The following is a 23,875-nucleotide window of genomic DNA, read 5'->3' as shown; positions in this document are numbered from 1 at the left end:
TTGGCGGCAAGTCGTGGAAATGAACTCGGTTGTTCACCAAGTTGTCACCAAGTTGTCGGCAAAAATTGCTTTCGAAACTCTTTCGCACCAAGTTGACGACAAGTTTCTCAAGAAATTTGGCGACATATTGCGGCAGTATATTGGTCTTGTTTTTCTCAGAAACTTGTAGCCAACTTGACACCAACAGTTACAAATTCGGAAGTTGACCGCAAGTTGTCGCTAAGTTGGTGGCAACTATCTGACACCAACTTGGTTGGTCTGAAACTGTGGCTATCAGGGTATATTTCTAATCCATTATAACCCTTTGTTATCAAAACATAATATCAAGTTAAAAAAAAAAAACTACATATACATCTGTGAATTTACAGAATTTTCAATAATGGCGGAATGTTTCTTAATCCATGCAATTGATCGTTCAGCATACTTGACAGCACTTCTGGCTTGTTCCATACCATCCAAGTTACTAATATCGTTCTCCACCAATGAAGAAAACTGTAATGTTATCTGTTTATTTTATACATGCATATTAATTGTAACAAGTATCAATTTTATCTTTTACTAACCTGTGTTAGAATCTCTATTGACGTTACTCTAACTTTGACTAAATTCAGCACATCTATCAAAAATTTACTGCCTCGCATTTTGATTATTTTTTCAAAGTTTTTTGCTATAAATTCCAGCGTGTAGTTGATATTTTCTCGATTACCATTTATTATTCCACTAACTATCAATGTTCGGTACTGTTTCTGTATTTCGGGCTCATGAGTCGTTATCGAAAAATTTAAAAATCTAAAAAAACCATTCCTATAAAATAATTTTCCAATGGTGTATAAAAATAATTAGTGGAACTTTACATACTTGTCAATCAATATTTTATTATTTGAACATCCCAGTGCTTTCATCAATAGTTCCTTTTCAGTATGCAAATCAGCCTGAATGAATCTGCTAAAGACTTCTTTCCAGTCTTCATCACTCCCGAATCGAATCCCACTGCAGTAGATAGAGCTCTTTAAATCTGGATCAACACTGCGCAAATGAATAAATAAATGACCTATCTTTGTGTTTAAACGACCGAAATAAAAGTAAATTTACATTTCTGAAGAATCGTTGATCCACTTAGTAAATTTAAATCTAGCTTGCTTCAGACAATGTGGATGATTCATTTCACATGCTGCGGAAAGTATCAACTGGCGTAGAAGTTTTTCTCTCAAAGAATCTTGAGTCTTGACAAAAGAAAACGATTGGTAGATAGTTTTTAAAAGCCGGATGGTGTAACTCTGAAAGTATTTAAGAAGAATTAAAACTCTTAACAGCAGTAGCGCTACAAAATGAAGTTATCCTACAGCTTTAATCTATTGAACAAACTAAGACAATATTGAGAAACTTTGATTACTTGGAGTGAAACACGGAGAGTTGGTAAGTCTTGGAAAATCTGGTTCAGAAAATAGAGGGATTTGAGTGAAGCAAACCAAGGCTCATATTCTGTTTCTTTGCCAAGATAATTGATGAGACGGAACGAAATGTTGTAGGAAATATAACCGCCTTGGGCAAGATTGAAAGCGTCGTCGATGAGCGTGGCTCGTGTTATCGGCTTAATTGTATCAAATTCATCGGTACCCAGATGTTCAATCAACATGTTCCAGTTATAAGAGTCATAGTTTACGCGATAATACCCTATCTTGTCGATATCACAGAGGATCCAGTCTTGAGGATCACTATTTATCTTCATTAAGCCCTTATCTTTGGGCGCCAACCAGGTGGAACCAAATTGTGATGAGATTGTTGAGCTTGCTAGAGATTTAGAAACAAAGCTCAAAGGCACCCACCATAGTGGTTGCTTTGGATTGCTCCAGTTTGAATGCAGATTGAAACGTTCCTGCAAAATCTCTATCCAACCAGATGAATAATTTCTTTTGATGGTTATCAATGGGTACCCGGGTTGGTTTGCGTAACTTTCAATAACTTCACGCATATTTATGTCTTTCATCAACTTTCCTCCTCCATTTGCGTAATTTTGTAAGTGCTCGTAAAGAATTTCAGGTGTTATGTAGCTGTATAGACTGAAAAAATGTTTTGTTTTTTATTAAGGAAGTACGAGCACCAAGACAACTTTCGATAGAAGGCTTGATTTTTTTTTAATATGAAGTTTAAATATGTCTAAACAAATTCCGAAAATTTGAAAGAGATTGCCCGATTATTTAAATAAATAATTAACTTCAAAGTTGAGCAATTTAACATTGGTCTTATGGGGTAACCTTCAAACATTGATACATTTCTGTATTTTTCTCGTAAAACTGTCGGTGAATATTTTTAAAAAACTTATGGGTGAAAGTAAATATATTAGTGATAAATTTAATTAAAAAAAATTGACACTTGCCCGACTAATTAAAGTGTATTAATTAAAAGAAAAATAAATGCCGCCATTAGCCAATGTTAAATGTATATCTCTATATTGAGAAAAATCATATGGTTACTGCTCTCCCCTTACCGCGCTAGAGTCGATACCTATTCCACCCCGCCTAACGCTCATACTTCCTTAAACAAGAAGACTATTAAAGTATGCATTGAGATATAGTGAATCATCAAATGTTAAAGAGATATTTTCTTTTGAGAATTTTTCCAAAGATAATCTCAAGTATCTAACTTACTTGCTTCTTAAAAATGATGTTATTGCTTGTAAAAATGACTCAGACCCCATTAACCGAGAAATCATTCGGACTATCGATGAACCTGAGAAAATAAGACATGAAAGAAAAAATATTAAATCTATTTGATAGATGCTTCTTTAAATATATTTGATAAAATTTTGAACTAAGAAGACAGTTTTTGATTCAAGTAAAAGATAATTGTTTAGTTTAATAAACAATTATGAAATAATTAAAATAATGTTTAGAATTTTTAACTTCCCGCTAAGAAAATCGAAGATTTTCAAAAATCGGAAAGTTATTGTTTTCACCCCGTTTTGCAAAAATATAGTTTTCATCAGATCTCGATGTTTCAAGGTCATAGGAAGCTTCCCTGACTACCCCCGCGATGTTGTCACTATGTCTGTATGTGTGCGTGTGTGTGTGCGTGTGTGTGTGCGTGTGTGTGTGCGTGTGTGTGTGCGTGTGTGTGTGTGTGTGTGTGTGTGTGTGTGACTCGTTTATAACTTTTGAACGACTAAACCGATCGGAATCTATTAAACGGCGTTCTAAAGAGTTCCCTCAAACTTAGATTTCCTGTGAATTTGAACCGATTCAGACCGATAGATTTTGAGAAATTTTGAAAAATCTCAAAAAAATAAGAAAAAAATTTTTTTTTGAAAGTGGTTTTTTTGGAACAACTTTCAAACGGCTTTATCGATCAATTTCAAAAACTGATCCGCCCTTAAGCTTGAAAACCCACGTCGATCGCTACCAAGCTGGTCGAAATCGGTTGATTCGTTCGAGAGATAGGATAGTAAATTCTGCGACGAGTGTAGGGAGAATGGGTTAGGAGAAAGGGTCGACAACGTGGAGCACTTAATGCTCGAATGCCATGAGTATGAGCCTCAACGCGAGGTGCTCAAGGACATATGGGGTGGGAACGCGGAGTGAGCGAGCGTTGCGCGTGCGATTGCCACATCCCAAAGTAACTTCAAGCTTTTAAGGGGGTATTCTAGTGTAGAATTTCAAAAAAATCGATTTTTTTTTATATTTTCAAAGTTTAACTATTTAAGAATATGTCTACGAGAGGATTTTTGAAAATTTAAATTATTTTCGGAGCTATAGACATTTTACTGACCCGGCCTCCAAACTGGTTCGGTTGGGTCTAGTCAAACAAAAGACATTAGGGATTCTCCGTCTACCTGAATCTATATTTCTCAGTTAAACCTTTTGTCCTTTATATATATGTATATAAAGGATATATATATATATATATATATATATATATATATATATATATATATATATATATATATATATATATATATATATATATATATTGTGATGCCTTTTCCGGCACTGGCGTCGACAGGACCGGATCAGGTCAACAAAAATTAATTGGCCTACCTGGTTCGTAGATTTGGTTGGGCGCCAGGAACTCAATGTTCCACGGGTCGATCTCGCTGTTGATCTTCGTTGGGCGGCGAGTCGGTGTTGAAGAGATTAAAAAATCGAATAACGGCAATTGACGGACAAAGAAATCGAAATTGGACGATTACAAAGTCTTTTCTTTCAAAAAATAAAAAAAAGAAATATTAATTAATTCAACTCGCCGAATTTATTCAAAAATTTTCAAAACAAATAATTAATTCAACTCGCCAAATTTATTCAAAAATTTTCAAAACAAATAATTAATTCAACTCGCCAAATTTATTCAAAAATTTTTAAAACAAATAATTAATTCAACTCGCAAAATTTATTCCAAAATTTTCAAAACAAATAATTAATTCAACTCGCAAAATTTATTCCAAGATATTCAAAACAAATAATTAATTCAACTCGCCAAATTTATTAAAAAGGAAATAATTATTTCAATCGCAAAATTTTATCAAAACTTTCCATCGCAAAATTTTATCAAAAATTTCAATCGCCAAATTTAATAACAAAATCTCAATCGCAAAACTTTATCAAAATCGCAACCGCAAAATTTATTTACTAAGTTTTCTCTTTTTTTTTTTTTTATTAAAGAAAAATAATAATCTCAATCGCAAAATTCAACCAATAATTTTAATCGCAAAATTTTTTTTTTTTTTAATACACAAATTTCTAGAGAATATAATAAATTCAATCGCAAAAACCTAATAAAGATCTCAAAATTATCCAAAATAATTCAAATCGCCAAATGGTTCAACAGTGACAAGAAAAAAAAACAAATTATGCGAAGTATTCGAATTAGTCAACTTATTTTACAAAGCAATTTACTAAGCCGCTTTGTCGGGTATTTGAAGCTCGAGGTAGGTAAACAGTACTTATAATCCCGACCAAAAATTCCACACACACAAACACGTGACTCACCGGTACTGTGCCGCAGAGTGTCGTCACTAAGCTTCAAAAATACCGCACGGAATTTATTTAATTCCGTGCAACTCAAATTATAAACAAATTATTTTAACACGACGAAATTCGCGGTGATGACACCCTGGGGCTAATTAAGACAGCGACCAGACTTACCCTGCAGCTACCGTAGACGTCTCGGGCGATGCTGACCAAGTAGGCGAAGTTGGCGGCAAAACTGACGGAAGAGCGTCGATATCTCGGCGATGGCGTGTCCGGGGTCGTAGTGTCCAAAACAATTCGGCGAAATATTTCACAATAATGTACACAATTGTACTCACGTCAGCGACAAATTTAAAAAAAAAATTAAACAGCAAAAATAATCAAAAAGAGAACTGCACGATGCTACAGTCACGGCGTCCAGATCAGAATTCATTGTTAATAAGGCTGCCTCCTCGGCAACACATGCTCTTTTCCTTTCGGTTCGTTCCAAAAACTCGCATCCAATCAGCTCACAGCTTCTTCTAGCCGGCCGTTGTATTACGGGATGCGTCCAGTATTCCGTTGCGATCGATGATTGGTCGATACTTCGATTAGTGATCAGCCTCGTGTTCAGATGGCGCCTCGCATACTTGTTGTTGATCGCTCTCCGTCGTCATTGGTCCATTCAAATTTTCTCGTCGTTCCATCCTCGCGGCCAGATGTCGCGTTGATCGTCGATGGCTCGTAGAAATTCGCGGGTCGTCTGATCGCTATAGTCTAGTCTCACTCACTCATGCATTCAACAATAGTTCACACTCATTCCGGTATTCTTTTTATTTGAATTTTTAATTTAAATTCGGCGCGTTTTCTTTTACTAATTTTACCTCGAGCTTGTCATTCTGATCGGGAGGCTGCTTGGGGCGACACAGGCGCGTCGAATCTCTGCTTTTCCTCAGCTTAGCCAACCTAATAATTTAAAAACTCGGAATTTCAAATTTTAGAAAATCTTCTCATGTCACAATATATATATATATATATATATATATATATATATATATATATATATATATATATATATATATATATATATATATATATATATATATATATATATATATATGTGTGTGTATGTATTTAGTGTAATATAATAACCTGTTGATTTGGACTTTCGCGCCGAAACATATTCATTCTGGACCTAAGATAATTGAAATAGCAACATTTCTCGCTGTTTGCATTTTTAATGAAGGTTTCATTCCAATTTTAAAAATGATGACCCTTATGGGAATGAAAATTGGGCCGGAAGCTCATTCATTTGCTGTGAGACGAGACAACGCCCGGATTGAACGCTCCGAAATACGTACATCCAACGCTTCAAAGGAGGCCAGAACTGCTCGATTGGAAGAGAGAAACGCAGAAAATAGTTTTTTTGAAGTAGAAGAAGGTCTGATGTATGAAGCAGGAATGGCAGATTGAATAAAAGTAAGTATAATATATCATTTCATGACTTTGACAGCGAAAAACTTTACGCGAAACTTTAAATGCGTTTTTCTCAGAACAGACTTTTTCAATATATTTGTCACGATTTCTCGAGTTCTACTGGACCGATTCACTTGAAATTTCCAGAGAATCTTCTTTATAGACCTCTCAAGAATTAGAACTAGCCTCATCCCCAAATTTCAATTTTGACTATTTTTAAAAAATTCGAGAAACTCAAAAAAATGGTAAAAAAATCGTCTTTTTTTCAAACAGTCGCCATTTTGTCAAAAAATTTTTTTTTCACTCATCGCTAGTTCTGATTCTTGCAACACCATTGCAGATTATTAATCTTTTTTATTTTTTCATTTCAGATGACTAGGAGGGTTGAAATCAGGTCAAAACTCATCTGCCAATTTTTTGACGCCCCCCACTTCATCGGCTGCCAGTTTCTTAAATTTTTGACTTTTTTTATTTTTTTCTGTACTCTTGAAACATTAATAAATAACTGATAAAAAAATGGATGGTAAAAATATTGGTTGCTTTTTTTTTACGACACATTAAAAATGACCTAAAATTCATGTCTCTACACTAGAATACCCCCTTAAAAGGTTTCAGTAAAGTAGTAATGTGCTGCAAACTCTGAACCCAACTAGCTAACGAAAACGTGACTAGGGACGAGACTCAACAGACATCCACCTAGGTAGAGTCGGAGCGCCTAGGCACAAGCGATATGCTCCACACGATTGTAAGGACAGTATAAAGCTTTGGATAACTGCCGTAGAATAAGTGAGGGAAAATGACCACAAACAACACAAGTGCCCGGGCACCCCACACACGCAAACACTTACACGTAGAATCATATTTTACACACAACACATTACACAAACAATATGGTCTTCTATCGACTCCGCCTCCCCGTGGTCCCCGCTGGATACTACTCATATTCTGTGGGTACATCTCGATGTGCCCACAGGGGATGAATTGCCAAAGGAGTCGATGAGAGTTGCACACACTTACAATTGTACGCAACTCTTGCAGCTGTTCAATGAATGTGTATAAACACAAGAGAGCAGCGGTTTTTCCTTGTCCGCGATCTTGGCTGTGTTTTCGTTATGGTGAGGGTAGGACAAATATACGTGCGTGTATAGCTCTTTTGAGCCTAGGAAACGGCCTCTTTGGAGGTAGGCGAAAGCCTCGCCATATATTCTTCGTTCGAGAGATATCGTGAACGAAAGAAAACCGAAAAAAGTGTTTTTTCGGGATTACTCCGAAATTTTTGGTTCAATCAATTAAAACCTGAAAATAACTTATGAGAATAATAAAACTGGGTCGAATGCCGCCAACCGCTTGAAAATTGATTGATCTATTCAAAAGTTATTGCGGTTTGAAAATTCCAAAAATAGTGTTCTATGAAACTTCTATCGGACTTTTGAGCTGGGAGAGCTCAAATGCATAGAAATATTATTTTTTTGAACTCAACGAGCTTAAAATATCACATAAATTATATTTTGAACTCAAAAATCTCAAAAATGTCATAAGTACAATTTTAAGCGCCCAGGAATGGAATTAGCGGGAAGTTGCAGGGATGGCCTTTAGGGTGAACTGTTTTTCTAATTTTTTTTAAAGAAAATCATATTTTTTTCTGAAAATTTATCAAAAAAATAAATAACTTAAGAAAATTTTTTGGAAACGTCAACTTGTCGATAAAAAAATGTTTTTAAATAAAAATTCCGAAAATATAAAAGTTCATGCCTCATAACGCTCACTTAATTGTTAAGAGAACAAATTAAACCGTATTACTGACTAAAAATAAACTGAAAAATAAATAAATTTCTTTGTAATAATCGAAATAAAAATAAAAACAGAAAAATTATAAAGAAAAATTAGGAAAACGGTTGACCCTACAGGCCATCCCTGCAACTTCCCGCTAATTCCGTTAATACCTGGGCGCTTAAAATTGCACCTATGAAGTTTTTGAGCTCTTCGAGCTCAAAAATACAATCTATGTGTTGTTTTGAGCTCTCCAAGCTCAAAAAGATACCTTTTCTATGCTTTTGAGCTCTTTGAGCTCAAAAGTCTGATAAAAGTTTCATAGAACACTATTTTTTGAATTTTCAAACCGCAATAACTTTTGAATGAATGAACCAATTTTTACGCGGTTGACGGCATTCTACGCAGTTTTTTAAGCCTCATAAAGAATTTTTAAGTTTCAATTAGTCAAACTAGAAATTTCGGAGTAATTCCGAAAAAACACTGTAACAGGGTAAATTACCCTTAATCGATAAGTCACCAGAGATCGATAACTTTTCGACTAGCATTTGAGCGCATCGATCTTCGGGCCTAGAGAGAGAGCAGGAGGGGGTATTTTTGGGGTCGTTATATAGACGAGCCATGCGTGGTGTCCGGAGAAGTAGTAAAGTGTTGGAACGAGTAACATCAAGAAGTCCAAAGAAGGAAGCGAGTATCAACCATAGAGTTTCTTCAACCAAATTTACACCAGGTATTGGACTTTGGTAATGATGAGCCTTGGGGCCATATACCCGGCTCATCAAACACACCACTTCTCATTTTATTTATTCAAGTTTGGATAATTCAATTGTTTAATAATTTTGCTTAATAATAATTAATCATTTTAATCAATTTAATTTGTTAGCTTGTGAACAATTCCTCCTGGGGATTTTACACCCGAGGAATGTTCTAGACCTCCTGGGTTTAGGTCGTGAGTATCTAAATTGTTAATTCAGCTGGTTAATAATTATTAACATCTTAAGATTGGCTAAATTAAATTCATCTTTTGATTAATCAAATTTAATTAATTTCTGAACATCGAGAAATATTCGAGTCGGCAGCTCACGACCAGTCAAACATTAGTACCCGAGGTCAAGCCAATAACGAACAACGTCGTCCATTTTTTTGAGCGCGCAAATTCCTTGAGAATTTGATGACGCAGTAAATTTATAAAATCAATGCGTGGACTATTTTATAATTTATAGCAATTGAATTACCACGTAATTAATTATTTTTACATTAATCATTTTTTATTGATTTATATTTTTATCATTTATTGAAAATCACTTAATTATTTATTGGAAACAATTTTAATTACCGGAAATTGAATCATTGAGAAAACTGCGACGCATTTAGTAATTGAACGTCGTGGATAATTTTCTGTAATTACTTTACACCGAGGCGAATTATTCATTATCCAATCGTCATTCTCAAATTACTAGGAAATAATTATTCCACGTGTTATTAATTATTGAGAATTAATTTACTAAATTTCGGAGCAGATAAGACTGATGTACCCGTAGATAAACTTTCGGCAAATAATTTGTATATTGAGAAATTACTAATTAATTATCTAATTTGATTGCCAATTTCTACTTGGGTTGTCTTATATATTGAAGTCATGTACTGGAAAATTGTCAATAATTTAATATCATTGTTCCGGTAGAAATTGTTATGGAACTATTTATTGTGTGGATTACGTCCGAGTAAAAATTTAGTTAATTTTATAAAGAATGTTCTTCGAAAGAATTTAAGTTAATGCGCAGAGTTAAGCTCGTATTAAATTTGGAATAAAAGAAGCGTCGGTTTTAAGCCGGGATTTTAAGAAGTAAATTTTGTTAATTCGTGAGAATAATTTATGGTTTTATTGTAAGCTAATGACTGAACAATTTTAGTGAAAATTAACGTTGTAAAATTTTGGAGTAATTTTGTAATCCAGAAAATAAAGTAAAGTAGAGTCAGTGTGTGTGAGACGCGTGGGATATGTGTGTGGAGATTGTGCGGGTTAAGAGTGTGCGATTGTACGGGTTCTCTGCTTGTTGATGGTTTGCCGAATAGAGCAATTCGTACAGTCCTAGAAGCCGTTGTATAGTCGCCAAGTGGGGTACAACGGTAGTAAGATAGAAACTGCAGTATAGTCGCTCCATATGAGGGTACTGTGGGATTAAGAATTTTCTTGGACGACCCCTACTTGTTGATGGTTTGCCGAGTAGGGTAATCAAATCTTAGTGCGACGTTTTCTACTTGTTGATGGTTTGCCGAGTGGAAGACTAGCGTTAAGTCGGAGTAGCCGGTTTTAGCCCGAAATCCTCCGGTAGTTGTAAGTGAAGTAGTTGTAAGTGAGTACGTGCAAGGGCACGAGTTGTGAATTAGTTGTTAATTTTGTTGTTGAATAAAAACCGGTTAATTTGTTAAATAAAAATTTATTCATTTTCAGAACAACCTTCCTCCACTCTCTCTCCCTGTAGATTAATAGAATCAGCTCTGGTATCCGGTTCCAGGAACCGAGAAAATAATCCTGGTGGCGCCCTGGTAAATCTTAGAGTCAATTGTTGAATATATTGTTGTTGTTAAATTTTACTAAGGGCCAAATGAGCGGGAATTAAACCACCCGTTACAACACTTTTTTGGGTTTTCTTTCCTGCACGATATCTCTCGAACGAATCAACCGATTTTGACCAGATTAGCGGCAATCGACGTGGTTTTTTATGCTAAGAGCTGATTAGTTTTTGGAGTTGATTGATCAAGCCGTTTAAAAGTTATCCCAAAATGACCACTTTTAAAAAAATTTTTTTTCACAGTTTTTTTTAGATTTGTCAAAATCCATCGGTCCGAATCAGTCCAAATTTTATTCAAAATCTAAGTTTGGCCAAGCCCTTTCGAATGGCATCAACCGCGATGAAATCGGTTTAACCGTTCAAAAGTTATAAGAAGTTTACATACTTACACACACACACACACACACACACACACACACACACACACACACACACACACACACACACACACACACACACACACACACACCGCGCTGTTTCCGCAGCAACGCGAGCTTCACTACCAGCTAGCTCAAGGAGAACTGGAGGACATTCCAACTGTCACGGAAGAAGAACTGACGGAGGCTTGCAACCGCGTAGGGAATAATAAAGCACCGGGATTAGACGGAATCCCTAACATTGCCTTAAAAACAGCTATAAAGGCAGCACCGGCATTATTCCTGGATGTTTACAACACCTGCCTCAAAGAAGGGATTTTTCCTCGAAAGTGGAAACAGCAACGGTTAGTGCTGCTTCCTAAAGGGAAAAAGCCACCGGATGAACCGTCATCTTACCGCCCACTTTGCATGCTAGATACAGCGGGTAAGATATTCGAACGCATAATTCACCAGAGAATTGAAGCAGTAGTCGACCCACTCCTGGCAGACAATCAGTATGGATTCCGGAAAGGACGATCAACCCTGGACGCAATCAAACTGGTTGTTGATACGGCCAAGGAAGCAATCGCAGGAACCAGATGGAAGGGTGGAACGAAGAAGTATTGCCTGGTGGCGACCCTAGACATCAGAAATGCCTTCAACTCCGCCAATTGGGAATGCATCATGCAGGCCCTCCAAGAGAAGAATGTACCAGAATACCTTTCTTAAGATCGTAGCAAGCTACTTTGAAAACAGGGTCCTGAAGTATGACACGAAGAACGGTCCAAGGGAATATGCTATTTCTGGAGGTGTACCACAAGGTTCAGTTCTAGGCCCGCTCCTGTGGAATATTATGTATGACGGCCTATTAAGACTAACTCTGCCAAGAAACGTCAAACTCGTAGCATATGCAGACGACGTAGCCGTAGTGATCGTTGCCAAACATCTTGACGAGATAAACCATGTGTTCGATCTCACTTTCGAGCGCGTTAACCGGTGGATGGACGCAGTGAACCTGCAACTGGCGCAACACAAAACTGAGGCAGTGCTTATTACCAGCAGGAAAGTGGTAGAGACAATTAAGCTGAAAGTCGCCGAACAAGAAATCACATCACAACCTTATATTCGATATTTAGGAGTGATGCTTGATGCCCGACTCAACTTTAAGCAGCAGGTAGAACACGTCAGTGCCAAGGCGTCAGCAGTGGGAACAAGTCTAGCACGACTGATGCCGAACATCGGAGGGCCAAAGCAGAGCAGAAGGGTACTGTTATCATCTGTAGTCACATCGGTGCTTACATATGGTATATCTATTTGGACCAACGCTCTCGAGATGCAAGAATCATGGAGGAAGGCTGGACCAGTATACCGACGGTGTGCCTTAAGAGTCGCCAGCGCCTTCCGCACAATATCCGAGGAAGCAGTGTGCGTTATTTCCGGAACTCTGCCTCTCAGAGTCCTCGCTGAGGAAAGACGGAACCTTTATCATCGTAAAAGGTCAACTACACTAAGCGCTGAAGAGCTCAGAACTGAAGAACGGCAAAACAGCTTGACCGATGGCAGCTCCAGTGGGACGCTGCAGAAAAAGGAAGATGGACGTATCGTCTTATAACGAGGATCGACGACTGGCTGAACCGGAGTCATGGAGAGGTTAACTACTACCTTACGCAGATGTTGTCAGGACACGGCTGCTTCCGAGCCTATCTTCACCGCTTTAAGCACGACGATTCTCCGGAGTGCCCATCCTGCCCAGGTGTCGCTGAAGACGTGGAGCACGTGATCTTTGCATGTCCTCGTTTTAACCAACAGCGCGATGAATTAGAGAAGATTCTAAAAAGAGAATTCAACCGGAGACAATAGTAGAAGAAATGCTGTCATCAGAAGCTGTCTGGAACGCCACGAGCACCTTTGCCACTGAAGTGCTTGCTTACAGAGTTGCGGTCCATCGAGAGAAAAAGAGCAGAAAACAGAAACTAGAAGGGAGATAGAAATAAAAACATCTTAGCCACCAGAAGGAAGAGCAGCAGCTAATTCCTCCCCCGCGAAGAAATGCCTTACGGCGGTACCATGGGGGATCAGAGGATAGAAGAGAAAGGGGTTTAGGGTTTAGTGGGTAGGGGCGTTAGTGTCGAGTTAGTATGACGCTGCGTCGAGTCGCCACATATCCAGGCCAAACAGCTATGCCTAGAATCCGTAAAAGGATTCCCCTACAAAAAAACACACACACACACACACACACACACACACACACACACACACACACACACACACACACACACACACACACACACACACACACACACACACACACACACACACACACACACACACACACACACACACACACACACACACACACACACACACACACACACACACACACACACACACACACACACACACACACACACACACACACACACACACACACACACACACACACACACACACACACACACACACACACACACACACACACACACACACACTTACAGTACAGAGGATGGATACCTCAGTGCCGGCGAGGGAAGGCGTGCAAACGGGCCTAAACTCGTCGTTACCAAGCGACCGTTTGAACAGTGGAGTAGATCCCATGGCTCTGCTGTCTAGCAATGCTAGCAAGGTTACAGGGAGTACGAAATCAGCCCAGATGGCAGAGAACGGACAGCTGAGCAACATTCCTTCAAAAAATGGAGGACCTTTTGCTCCTGCCACTAATCAAACCCACCGAAGAAGAATGAACTCTCTACCGACCGTCACCGGCCAACAGTCACCAATGGAGAGGCTCGGCAACAAGATTGATGAGTTAGCCGACTTCATAAAAGACAAAAAGAATCTCCACCATGAGATCAGAAAATTGGTTTCGTCTATTAGTACGGCATATAGGCTGGCCAACAAATCACCAACGAAGTCGGCGTCAACGACTCAAACATCTCCGAGTCTGAACAAAAAATCACAGCCACCTCTGACCACTCCTAAGAAATTACCACAGCAAGGAGATGGCAACAAGAAGAGGCCGCTGTCCACGCCCAGCCCTTCCTCAGATATTGACAAGCCAGCACAGAAAACGACAGCCCGGGATGATACCTGGACCAAAGTGACTCGGCAAAACAAGAAAAAGAAAGAACAGGAGCCAGTGATTCAAGCTGTTACAGCCCAAGACCAGCCAAACAGCGGTGGCTCCAAGAAACCAAGGAGGAAGAAGACAAGAACTAAAGCTGTCCTAGTCCAACCAGCTGAAGGGCGAACATACGCCGATCTCCTGAAGGAAATCAAGGCCAAGGTAAGCCCTGTCGAGACGGGCGTAGACATAAGGTCTATTAAAAAGACGAAACACGGAGGCGTTCTCCTTGAAATGGCTCGAAAGACCGAAGACAGCAAGGCATTCACCGACGCAGTAAGGGCAGCCACTGCAAACATCGGCACAGTCAAGACGCTAACACCAACAACAACGATCGAGATCCTCGACTTAGATGAAATCTCTACCGAGAGCGAAGTCCGTGAAGCACTCAAACGTGAATTCACTGACAACCTGGAGGTCAAACGGGTAAATTTGACAAAACCCACACCACGAGGTAATCGGGCAACCTTCTGCGAACTAGACGAGCCCAGTGCGATTAAGGCTCTTGACAAGGCCCGTATACGGATCGGTTTGGTGAACTGTCGTATACGCCCAGTAGTAAAAGTAACACGTTGTTTAAAATGTCTTGGTTATGGACACCAAACACGTCAGTATGCCGAGCCATTAAAGCAAGTAAAGCGAAACTGTGGAAAGAGATCTGCAACGATCTCGACAATGACCTCTGGGGTAAAGCCTACCAAATTGTCGCCAAACGACTTGGAAAGGCTTCACCAGAGGCGCCGAAATCTCCTGACTTGATGGAGAGCATTGTAACGGAGCTTTTCCCCAAACACCCACCGCGGGAGAAGAAACACTACACTAAGAACAGCGAAGTAACACCCTTCACAACTAAGGAATTACAAGACGCGGCCAAGTCACTCAAAACAGGAAAGGCACCTGGACCTGATGGCAACCCGGCATCGTTGATCAAAACTGTAGCCCTGGAATACCCAGACATACTCCTGAACACCTACAACGCATGCTTGGCAACTGGCACGTTTCCCGTGGTCTGGAAACGCCAGAGATTGGTTCTCTTAGACAAAGGTAAGGGAACCCCCATAACACCTTCGTCGTTTAGACCACTCTGTATGCTGGACATTGCTGGAAAACTGCTCGAGAAGCTCATACAAGGGAGACTTCGCAACGACATAGACCGTGCTGGAGGTTTTGCCGCAAACCAACACGGCTTTCGGAAAGGACGTTCGACAGTCGGAGCGATCAAGAAAGTCATAAAGACAGCGAGAGAAGCATGGACTGGTAGCCTCAAAGCTCGTAAAGTATGTCTTCACGCTAGATGTCAAAAACGCATTTAACAGCGCAAATTGGGGAGACATTTTAGACGCTCTGGAGGACAAGTTTGACGCGGAGCCAGAAAATCTGGCACTAGTCGACAACTACCTTGACGATAGAAAGCTAATAGTGGAAACTACTGAAGGTCCACAAGAATACGCCATAACGGCTGGCGTGCCGCAAGGCTCAATAATGGGGCCTGATCTATGGAACGCAGACTACGACGAGTTTCTTGAAATCCCGTTGCCAGAGCAAGTAGAGCTAACAGGCTTTGCAGACGACGTTGCAGCTACTATAGTGGCGGACAGCGTCGAAGAGGCCGAACTACTAGTTCGGGAAACCATCGACACCGTCGAGACTTGGCTCGATAAGCATCACCTGAAACTCGCCAAACAGAAAACCGAGATGGTCGTTTTGACCCGTCAAAAATGGTTTCCAAAACCATTCGCTATGGACATGGGAGGAACAACGCTGACGTCAACAAGGGCCCTGCGGTATCTAGGGGTAATGATAGACGAGAAACTATCTTTCCGTGAACACCTCGACAGTGCATGCAAGAAAGCCAGCAAGACTGTGTCTAGCCTAGCACGAATTATGACCAACACCATGGGACCAAGAACAAAAAAGAGAAGAGTTCTTCTAGAAGCAGTCCACTCGGTACTGCTTTATGGAGCGGAGATATGGGCAGACATATTAATGCAGAAGACCTACCGGCGAAAGATCGCAGCAGTACAGCGGCGAGGCGCTCTCAGGGTTGCCTGCGCCTACCGCACAGTTTCCGAAGCGGCTGTATTGGTCATTGCAGGAGCCGCGCCCATCGACCTATTAGCGTTCGAAAGAGCAAAACTCTATGACTCTAAAGACAGTGATGATAACATGAAGGACGCAAAAACAAGGATGAAGGCGGAAACGCAGCAAGAGTGGCAGGACCGATGGACATCGGGAGAGACGGGCAGATGGACGGCGCGCCTGATCCCAAACATCAACGTCTGGCTCTCTCGGAAGCACGGGGATACGGACTTCTTCCTGACCCAGCTATTGACGGGACATGGGCAGTTCAATGCCTATCTTTTCAAGATGGGTTTGCACAGCACACCAACGTGCAAATACTGCCCGGATAAAATCGACGATGCCGAACACACATTCTTCGAGTGTGCTCGATGGAAGGACTACAGAAGAAGCACCGAAGAGATCATAGGCACCAGGCTCTCCCCCTCAAGCCTGGTGACCTATATGATCAAACAAGAGGAAAACTGGTCAGCTGTTGCAGTTTATGCACAGCACCTCCTGAAAGACAAAATCGCAGAAAGGGACCAGTAGCCAGGAGTAGGCGTCGTGAGACGCAGCACGACTGGATTGAAGTAATGCTAACGCGGTTCCAATCCAGTCCTCCCCGTACCATCTAGGGGAGAGGGGAAGAGGAATGTTTTTTTTAGTGGGTAAAAATCTCCACACTACCGACTATCGATATCTTCCGGAAGATGGGCGGCAGAGTTAACGATACCGGTGTCTTTTGAAGATCTTTTTTTGTACCTCTTTAAAAAAAAAAAAAAAAAAAAAAAAACACACACACACACACACACACACACACACACACACACACACACACAGACATAATGACACCCTCGCGGGAATAGTCAGGGAAGCATCCTAGGACCTCAAAACGTCGAGATCTAATGAAAACTCGATTTCCGAAAAACGGAGTAAAACCAATAACTTCCCGATTTTTGAAATTTTTCAATTTTCTTAGCGGGAAGTTAAAAATTTCAAAATGAAAATTTTAACATCCCTGAATGGATTGAAGACAAAAATATTTTTGATGTGCCCATTTTGGCTGTACAGAACTAAAAAAATGTATAACTAGCGATGCGCTCTTTATACATTAGTTACGTGATTGTTTTTAATCTAAAAAAAAAATCGTCTGCCTCAATCGATTAAATTGTTCATATAATAAAAATACTTAATAAATGCGCTTTCTATTTAAAAAGTCGGTGTGACGATTTATTTAATTCTTAAAAATCAAGTGAGTGATATGAGGCATGGACTTCTGAATTTGCCAAACTTTATCAATACTATGACCGAAGAAATGATTTCTTGAACTAAGGATATGAAAATAATCAATCAGCACCTTTTTGATAGGCATTAAAATCAGCGTAACCCATAATGTTATCAGCTTCTCCATCACCTCTACCATTCATGGTCCGATTATGTGCCGTAGAATCACTGAGAAGTGCAGACTGTAAGTTTTCAACCACAAACAAATCCATCATTCTATTATCCGGATTAATGATTGATCGAGCGATGTAAGAGAAGTAAGTAGCAAATCCTTCCTTAAGCCACGCAAAGTTCCAAAACTCTGGAGTTACAAGATTGCCAAACCACGTATGAGCGTATTCATGCCCCATCGTAGTAAGTCCGCTATGTATAACGTCTGTTGGTGTAGTTTTTTCATCGAAAATGATTCTTGACTCACGAAATGTGATCATACCCCAATTTTCCATTGCACCAAAATGAAAATCACTAATTGCTACGTGGTCAATTTTTTTAATGGGATTTTCTATGTTGAGGTATGACTCCAATGCTAAATAAATTAACCTGCCTTCTTGTAATGCTAATGAACCTTTTTCTGCCATCGTTTCTCTCGCCCACAAACCAAACCCAGGCAAATCTATTGATTCATAATGATTAAAATCGTGAACAGACCATCCAATTAAATACGTCGACATTTTTGGAGTTTTTTTCATTGACGTTATAATATAATTGGATGTATTTCTGAAACATGAAAATAAAGATTGGTCGGCAAATATTATAAAGATGTCATCAAAAGTATATTATATTTCGAGGATAAAAAAAATTTAATTATTTGATAAAACGCAATGGAGTTGTAATTAAAGTTTTTGTTTGGTTTGTAAATGCCCACAAAAAAAGTTGAGACCTGCTCAAGTCGCATTAGGTTAAATTCATGAGACCTGAAAAAGAGGCTCCGCGACTAAATAACCTGCGACCAAACAACCGCGACATTACATCTGCGATGCTATATCAGCGTCATAATGTCCGCGACAAATTTGGGAATTGGGTGAATAAAAGATGAGGGAAAGAGGGGACCTTTTTTTTTCTTTTTTTACTTAGTAGGAATTTTTTGGTAACTGAAAAGATATAATTCGGACAGCCTGGACCGGGACTCAAACCCGGATCATTCGGTTACGTGCCAAAGGCTCTACCAGTTAAGTTATCCGAGACACTGTCTGTAACTATCATTTAGTCACCTATTAAGACCTGGATGAGTAAACGCCACCGTCCATCTTACGGTAAATAACAAATAATTAATTTGTAGTTGAATTTGTCGTATAGACAAGTCAACGAGATAGTCACGGGTATAATGTCGTGGTTATTTTGTCGTGTAACCGAAAATGAAACAGTTTACTTATTGTAGTAGGGTCAACATTTAAGATTGAATAATCGGATTTGATCAAATGTGACATTTTTTGTACTTTTTTAACAATTCTACAATGGCAATTTTTTGTAATAAATCGATGAGTAGAATGCAAGATAAAATTGTTCAAAAATATATTGGTTACGACCTTCATTCTATATTCTTTACAACAGAATAACATTTTCGTCATATTTTATTCCAACCTGACTAGAATTTTAGTGAGGCATGCCGAAGAATTAGTTTGGGGCGAACTTGGCTTTATGAACTTAGACTATCCCAATTCGGATCTTATTTGTTTTAAATTAGGCAAGCCGAATATTGGTATTCCAAAAGAATTCCACATTTGGATGCCATGCATTGTCTAATGAGTATTAAATAACGGTAATCCAAGGTTTAATAAAGCTTGGTACACCAAGCTCGGTCTTTTATGGGCAAACCTGTGTCAATGCCTTAGTTCGGTATGCCATGGACTGCCAAACTAGTATGAAATAACAGTAACCAAAAGCTTACCGAAGGTTTGCTTAAGCAAATCTGTGACAATGCCTACGTTCGGCATAATATAACGTGCCTAACTGGTTATAAGTCTCCGGTAACCGAAGGTTTATTAAAGTTTAGTATACCAAGGTCGAGCTCGTATAGGAAAAACTGTGGCAATGCCTAAGTTTGTCATACCATCGACTGCCTTACTAGTATGGAATAAATTTCTTACGAGGAAGCCGAACTTAGGCCATACTACATTTAGGCTGCTACCAGTGAGTGTGGTTTTTGAATTACCGCCTAAGAAAGAAGCCGAGCTCGGACCACACTTGATCATTGCCATTACATCACACCAGTCAGACATTTCAATGGTATGCTAGACTTCGACAATGCCATAGATTTTCCTACTTTCCTAGTTAGACCCGACATCAGTAAGCCAAACTTTGGTATTATTAGAATGCCCGACTTGTATGGAGTAACGTTAACCGAAGGTTTGTCGAATTTGAATGTAACTTTGAGAATCTATGTTCTTGTCGAGAATCTATGGTTTTGCCGAAATCTGGCATACCGTTGAAATGCCTAATTGATATTAAGTAACGGTAACCAAAAATTTGCCAAACAAATTTTTTTTTTTTATTTACTCAATGTTTGAATAATTTACTTTTAAATTCAATATCTACAATTAAAATAGTAAAAGTAACAAAAAAATAAGCATTCATCATTATCAATTCTCGCTTTGTAATAAAAAAGCTAAAAACGAAGAAAGAATTAAATTTGGATTTTTTCTTGCGAATTAGGCTTCCCAATTTCTGCCTAGTTAGGTAGCCAAATTTGGACCAAATGAGGTTTTGATAGTCACCAGTAAGTGTGGTTTCCAAACTTTCACGTAATTCGGAAGCCAATCTAGGCAGCAACTCGTGACTGCGTTACTTTAGTGATGTGAGCCGACTTTGGCTTTCTGATTCAGCACGAGTTTGGAACTTGGCATGCCTAATTCGGACCAAACCACCGCCAAACTTAAATTAATAGTCGGGAACTTATTATTATGCAAAGAGTACATTCAATTCTAAAAAAATGATGAAAAAAAGTTTTATAATAGTATGTATTTTACGTAGGACTTATTTGTTCCGTTACTGTATTTGACGTAATTGTCTGATTGCGATAATGACCAAAATGGAGCTGAAAAGTGGCTTTCATATATGGCTCATCAAAACATGGAAAAGCACGGCGAGCGAACGTCTGTGAAAACTGGGTGACTCCCATCCACCTGAAAATTGAATTTAACCTTTGTTTATATTCATTATAGGTTTGTGTTTCAGGGAAAAATAATTTAACAGGTTTGATTGAAACTGAAAGATAGAAAAATTTGAGTAAATGAAGCGCTTATGTTAAAAGTATATTTATCAAAGTAAAAATATATACACTGAATTTTTACTATTTTACATGCACATTATGATTGTCAGGTATTATTTAATGACAAAACGTTGAGATCTTGACTGTTAGGCGATGATAGAACGTACCTTTATGCTTACGCTTAAGACATGCAAAAATACCATGTTCATTTCCTTTCTCATTTCAATTATATTTAAAACGAAAATCATCAACTGGTATAATTAATCATTATTGGAAGATATTTATAATAAAATTTGACACCATACCTTGTTTCATTCCTTACTTTATACGAGCTTTTGTAGAACCCAAAAAGATCATTGCGAACTTCACCATGAAAATACAAGAATAATTTATAATTTCCAATCTTCAATTTCTGATTGAACAGAATTGTAAAAAACTGTTTATCACTGTCGCATAATTGAGACAAAATGGTCAGATTATCAATTTCATAAGTCAAGAATTCCGTTTTTTCTTTTTCAATATTCAACCCATCGTAATTCAGTGTTATCACATTAGTTGGTTCAATCACAAATATATCAATAGTAACGCGCCCTTGATAAGTAAAGTCAGTGTAAAAAGAAGGCAGAAGTAGTTGTAAGTCATAGGATGTCGGAATAACACGTTTTGGAAGTCTATGAAATCGTACAGCTTCAGTTCTATTGCCGTGACAATATTTCAAACAAAGAAGTGACACGATTGAAAATAATTGAAATTTTCCAACAGAATTCCACATTTTTATTCTAATAAAAAATAACAAGATCTTTGCGACTTTTTCTTTCGATAAACCTAGAACATTACTTAAAGAATTGCACTGGAAAGTTTTTACAATTTGTTCATTTGGATTCACTAACAGATCGAAGACCTTGTCCTTACTGAGGGTCAGGATGATCCAGATAGATACTTATTAGATCTAGACGTTTAACCGGTTCTGTAACAAGTGTCAACAGAGTGAGATGAAAATACTCGTCATTATAAATTACTCGGACTAGCATTGAGCACAGACTGCATCTTGCGTGTAATTCATCCGGTCGAATAAAAAAAAAGGAAAAAGATAGAAAAGCGTTTTACACTTTGTCTCAGTATAAACGAGCACTTATATTTTATTTTCAACACAAAATTTGAATATTCAATTCTAACGTGGGATATGTCATGACGAAGCAATATAAAAAATGTATTTTAAAAATTAACCTCTCTATCAGAATATAAAAAATTGTAAGCACACAATTTGAACACTTATAATAAACTGATAAAGAGGTAAACAAACAAAAGAAATCACGTATTAGCTATCAATTGAATTATCTGTAAGATTTTCTTATCTTATCGAGATAGATGCGGCTTAAATCTCGACAATGGTATCTTACTTATTTGGCTTATAGCGGTAAACTCCCTTTAAAGTTAAGTTTCGCTTACTCTTCCACAGAACAAAGGTATCTTCCAGAACAATACAAGCTGAGTTTCGGGATGAATAATTACGAGTATTTAACGAGCGTCATAGCGACCATTTAATGAGCTGGTTTCACTTAATGACGTTTTTTTCTTCGTTTATTTTTAAAAATTCATGAGTGAAATACCATTAATTAAGTATGATACCCGAAAATGAATTAATTATTACTGAATTACTGGTATTTCAATATTAATTAATACTAACTACTTATCTAGTTAAATTGTTTTGAATCTTCCTAATTAATTAATAGATATACGGGACAAGAGACTTCTGAATTGTTAACGACAAAAGGTACCTTAATAATTGATACTCACAGTATAAGCTTACAGTTTTAAGATTCAAACTTAGGTAAAATAATACAAGGAAGTTGAAACACGATAAATTGCTTAAGGATCTTATCCTTTATTTAATGAAAGACGTTTATATACACGGTAAGAAAATTGAAAGAATTTTTACGATTTTACTGTCGTAATGTTTATTAATAAATAGAATAGTAAAGGTAAACTATACTTCTCATTTAATAATTTTTATGATCTACTATCGTAAATTTTATTTTACAAATAATACTAGCAAGATACTTAAAAAGATCAATATAATAGAGCAAATTATAAAAGATTTATTCGTAAAGTTTACAATTCTATCATCGTAAAAATGGACAATCGATTTTTTTTTTAAACTTTAGGGGGGGGGGAGAAGGATAGAACTCTGAGTTGGTAGCCAGAGACTCTCCTTCTACACCATCCGAAGTAAACTACTGATGTCCTTCATCATTTACATAAGCTCGGAGTCTAGCGCTGTGTACGGCCAACACTCACACTAATTGAAAAACATTTCAATTTAACTACTGTAAAATTTGTTACTTCTATTGGAAAGATACAGAGGTACACGGAGAAAATTTTATAGTAGATTTTATTATCTATTTATGGTAAAATCTATTAACTGAATTCGATAGTAGTAAATATTCTCCGAACAAAAACAGTTTCACTGTAAAAAAAATCGCGCCAAGTCCACGTTCATAAGACTTTAAAAAAAAAAATTTTTTTTTTGTTTACAAAAAGATATACAATCAAAACATTAAAAAATCCAAGTAACCGATATAATTGTATATAATTTTCGGAAATTAAAAAACATTTTGTTGTAAATTTAAAAATTAAAGAAATAATTTTGGAACGTATTTAGTGTGTGTGGTTGCAAAATATTTTACTTTTTATGAAATTCGTAAAATCTATCTACTAAGACTGAAAAAAAATTTGACATACACAATGACGCACACCAAGTACGTTCCAAAATTATTTCTTTAATTTTTAAATTTACAACAAAATGTTTTTTAATTTCCGAAAATTATATACAATCATATCGGTTACTTGGAATTTTTAATATTTTGATTTTATATCTTTTTGTAAAGAAAAAAAAAAGTGTGTGTGTACTTATGTACGCACATTAGAAGTTATACTTCTTTGGTGTAACAAGATAAAAATATTTCTAAATATTTTATCTATCGCGTTATCCTACGTTTGTAGAAAAAACGACACTTATAATAGAAAAAAAAAAGTATTTAATACATTGAAAGTTTTATTATAACACATTATCTAGTTAA

General features: G+C 37.7%; 1 protein-coding gene across 1 annotated transcript; it reads right to left on the bottom strand.

Moving 5' to 3' along the window:
• Window positions 1-212: 212 nt before the first annotated feature.
• On the bottom strand, window positions 213-21,950 carry LOC123265268 (aminopeptidase N-like). The gene is made up of 9 exons (XM_044728956.1): window positions 21,101-21,950; window positions 20,554-20,709; window positions 17,661-18,304; window positions 2,649-2,730; window positions 1,394-2,060; window positions 1,093-1,277; window positions 859-1,026; window positions 564-789; window positions 213-492 (listed from the first exon to the last, which is right to left on the bottom strand). The coding sequence occupies exons 1-9, from the start codon at window positions 21,565-21,567 to the stop codon at window positions 343-345; spliced, it is 2,745 nt and encodes a 914-aa protein (XP_044584891.1). The 5' UTR covers window positions 21,568-21,950; the 3' UTR covers window positions 213-342.
• Between the last annotated feature and the right edge of the window lie 1,925 nt (window positions 21,951-23,875).

The sequence above is a fragment of the Cotesia glomerata genome, linkage group LG5 (genome assembly GCF_020080835.1).
Source record: "Cotesia glomerata isolate CgM1 linkage group LG5, MPM_Cglom_v2.3, whole genome shotgun sequence".
NCBI classification, from domain to species: domain Eukaryota; kingdom Metazoa; phylum Arthropoda; class Insecta; order Hymenoptera; family Braconidae; genus Cotesia; species Cotesia glomerata.
The sequence above is the reverse complement of the archived record's forward strand: the minus strand, read 5'-3'. Positions and strand labels throughout refer to the sequence as shown.

Excerpts from the sequence above, each read along its gene's own strand:
- LOC123265268 (XM_044728956.1), bottom strand. The coding sequence starts at position 21,567 with ATGTGGAATTCTGTTGGAAAATTTCAATTATTTTCAATCGTGTCACTT. Across the intron at positions 20,710-21,100 it reads AAAGTAAGGAATGAAACAAG|GTGGATGGGAGTCACCCAGT; the intron begins GTATGGTGTCAA and ends TTCAATTTTCAG. Across the intron at positions 18,305-20,553 it reads ACGGAACAAATAAGTCCTAC|AAATACATCCAATTATATTA; the intron begins GTAAAATACATA and ends TTCATGTTTCAG.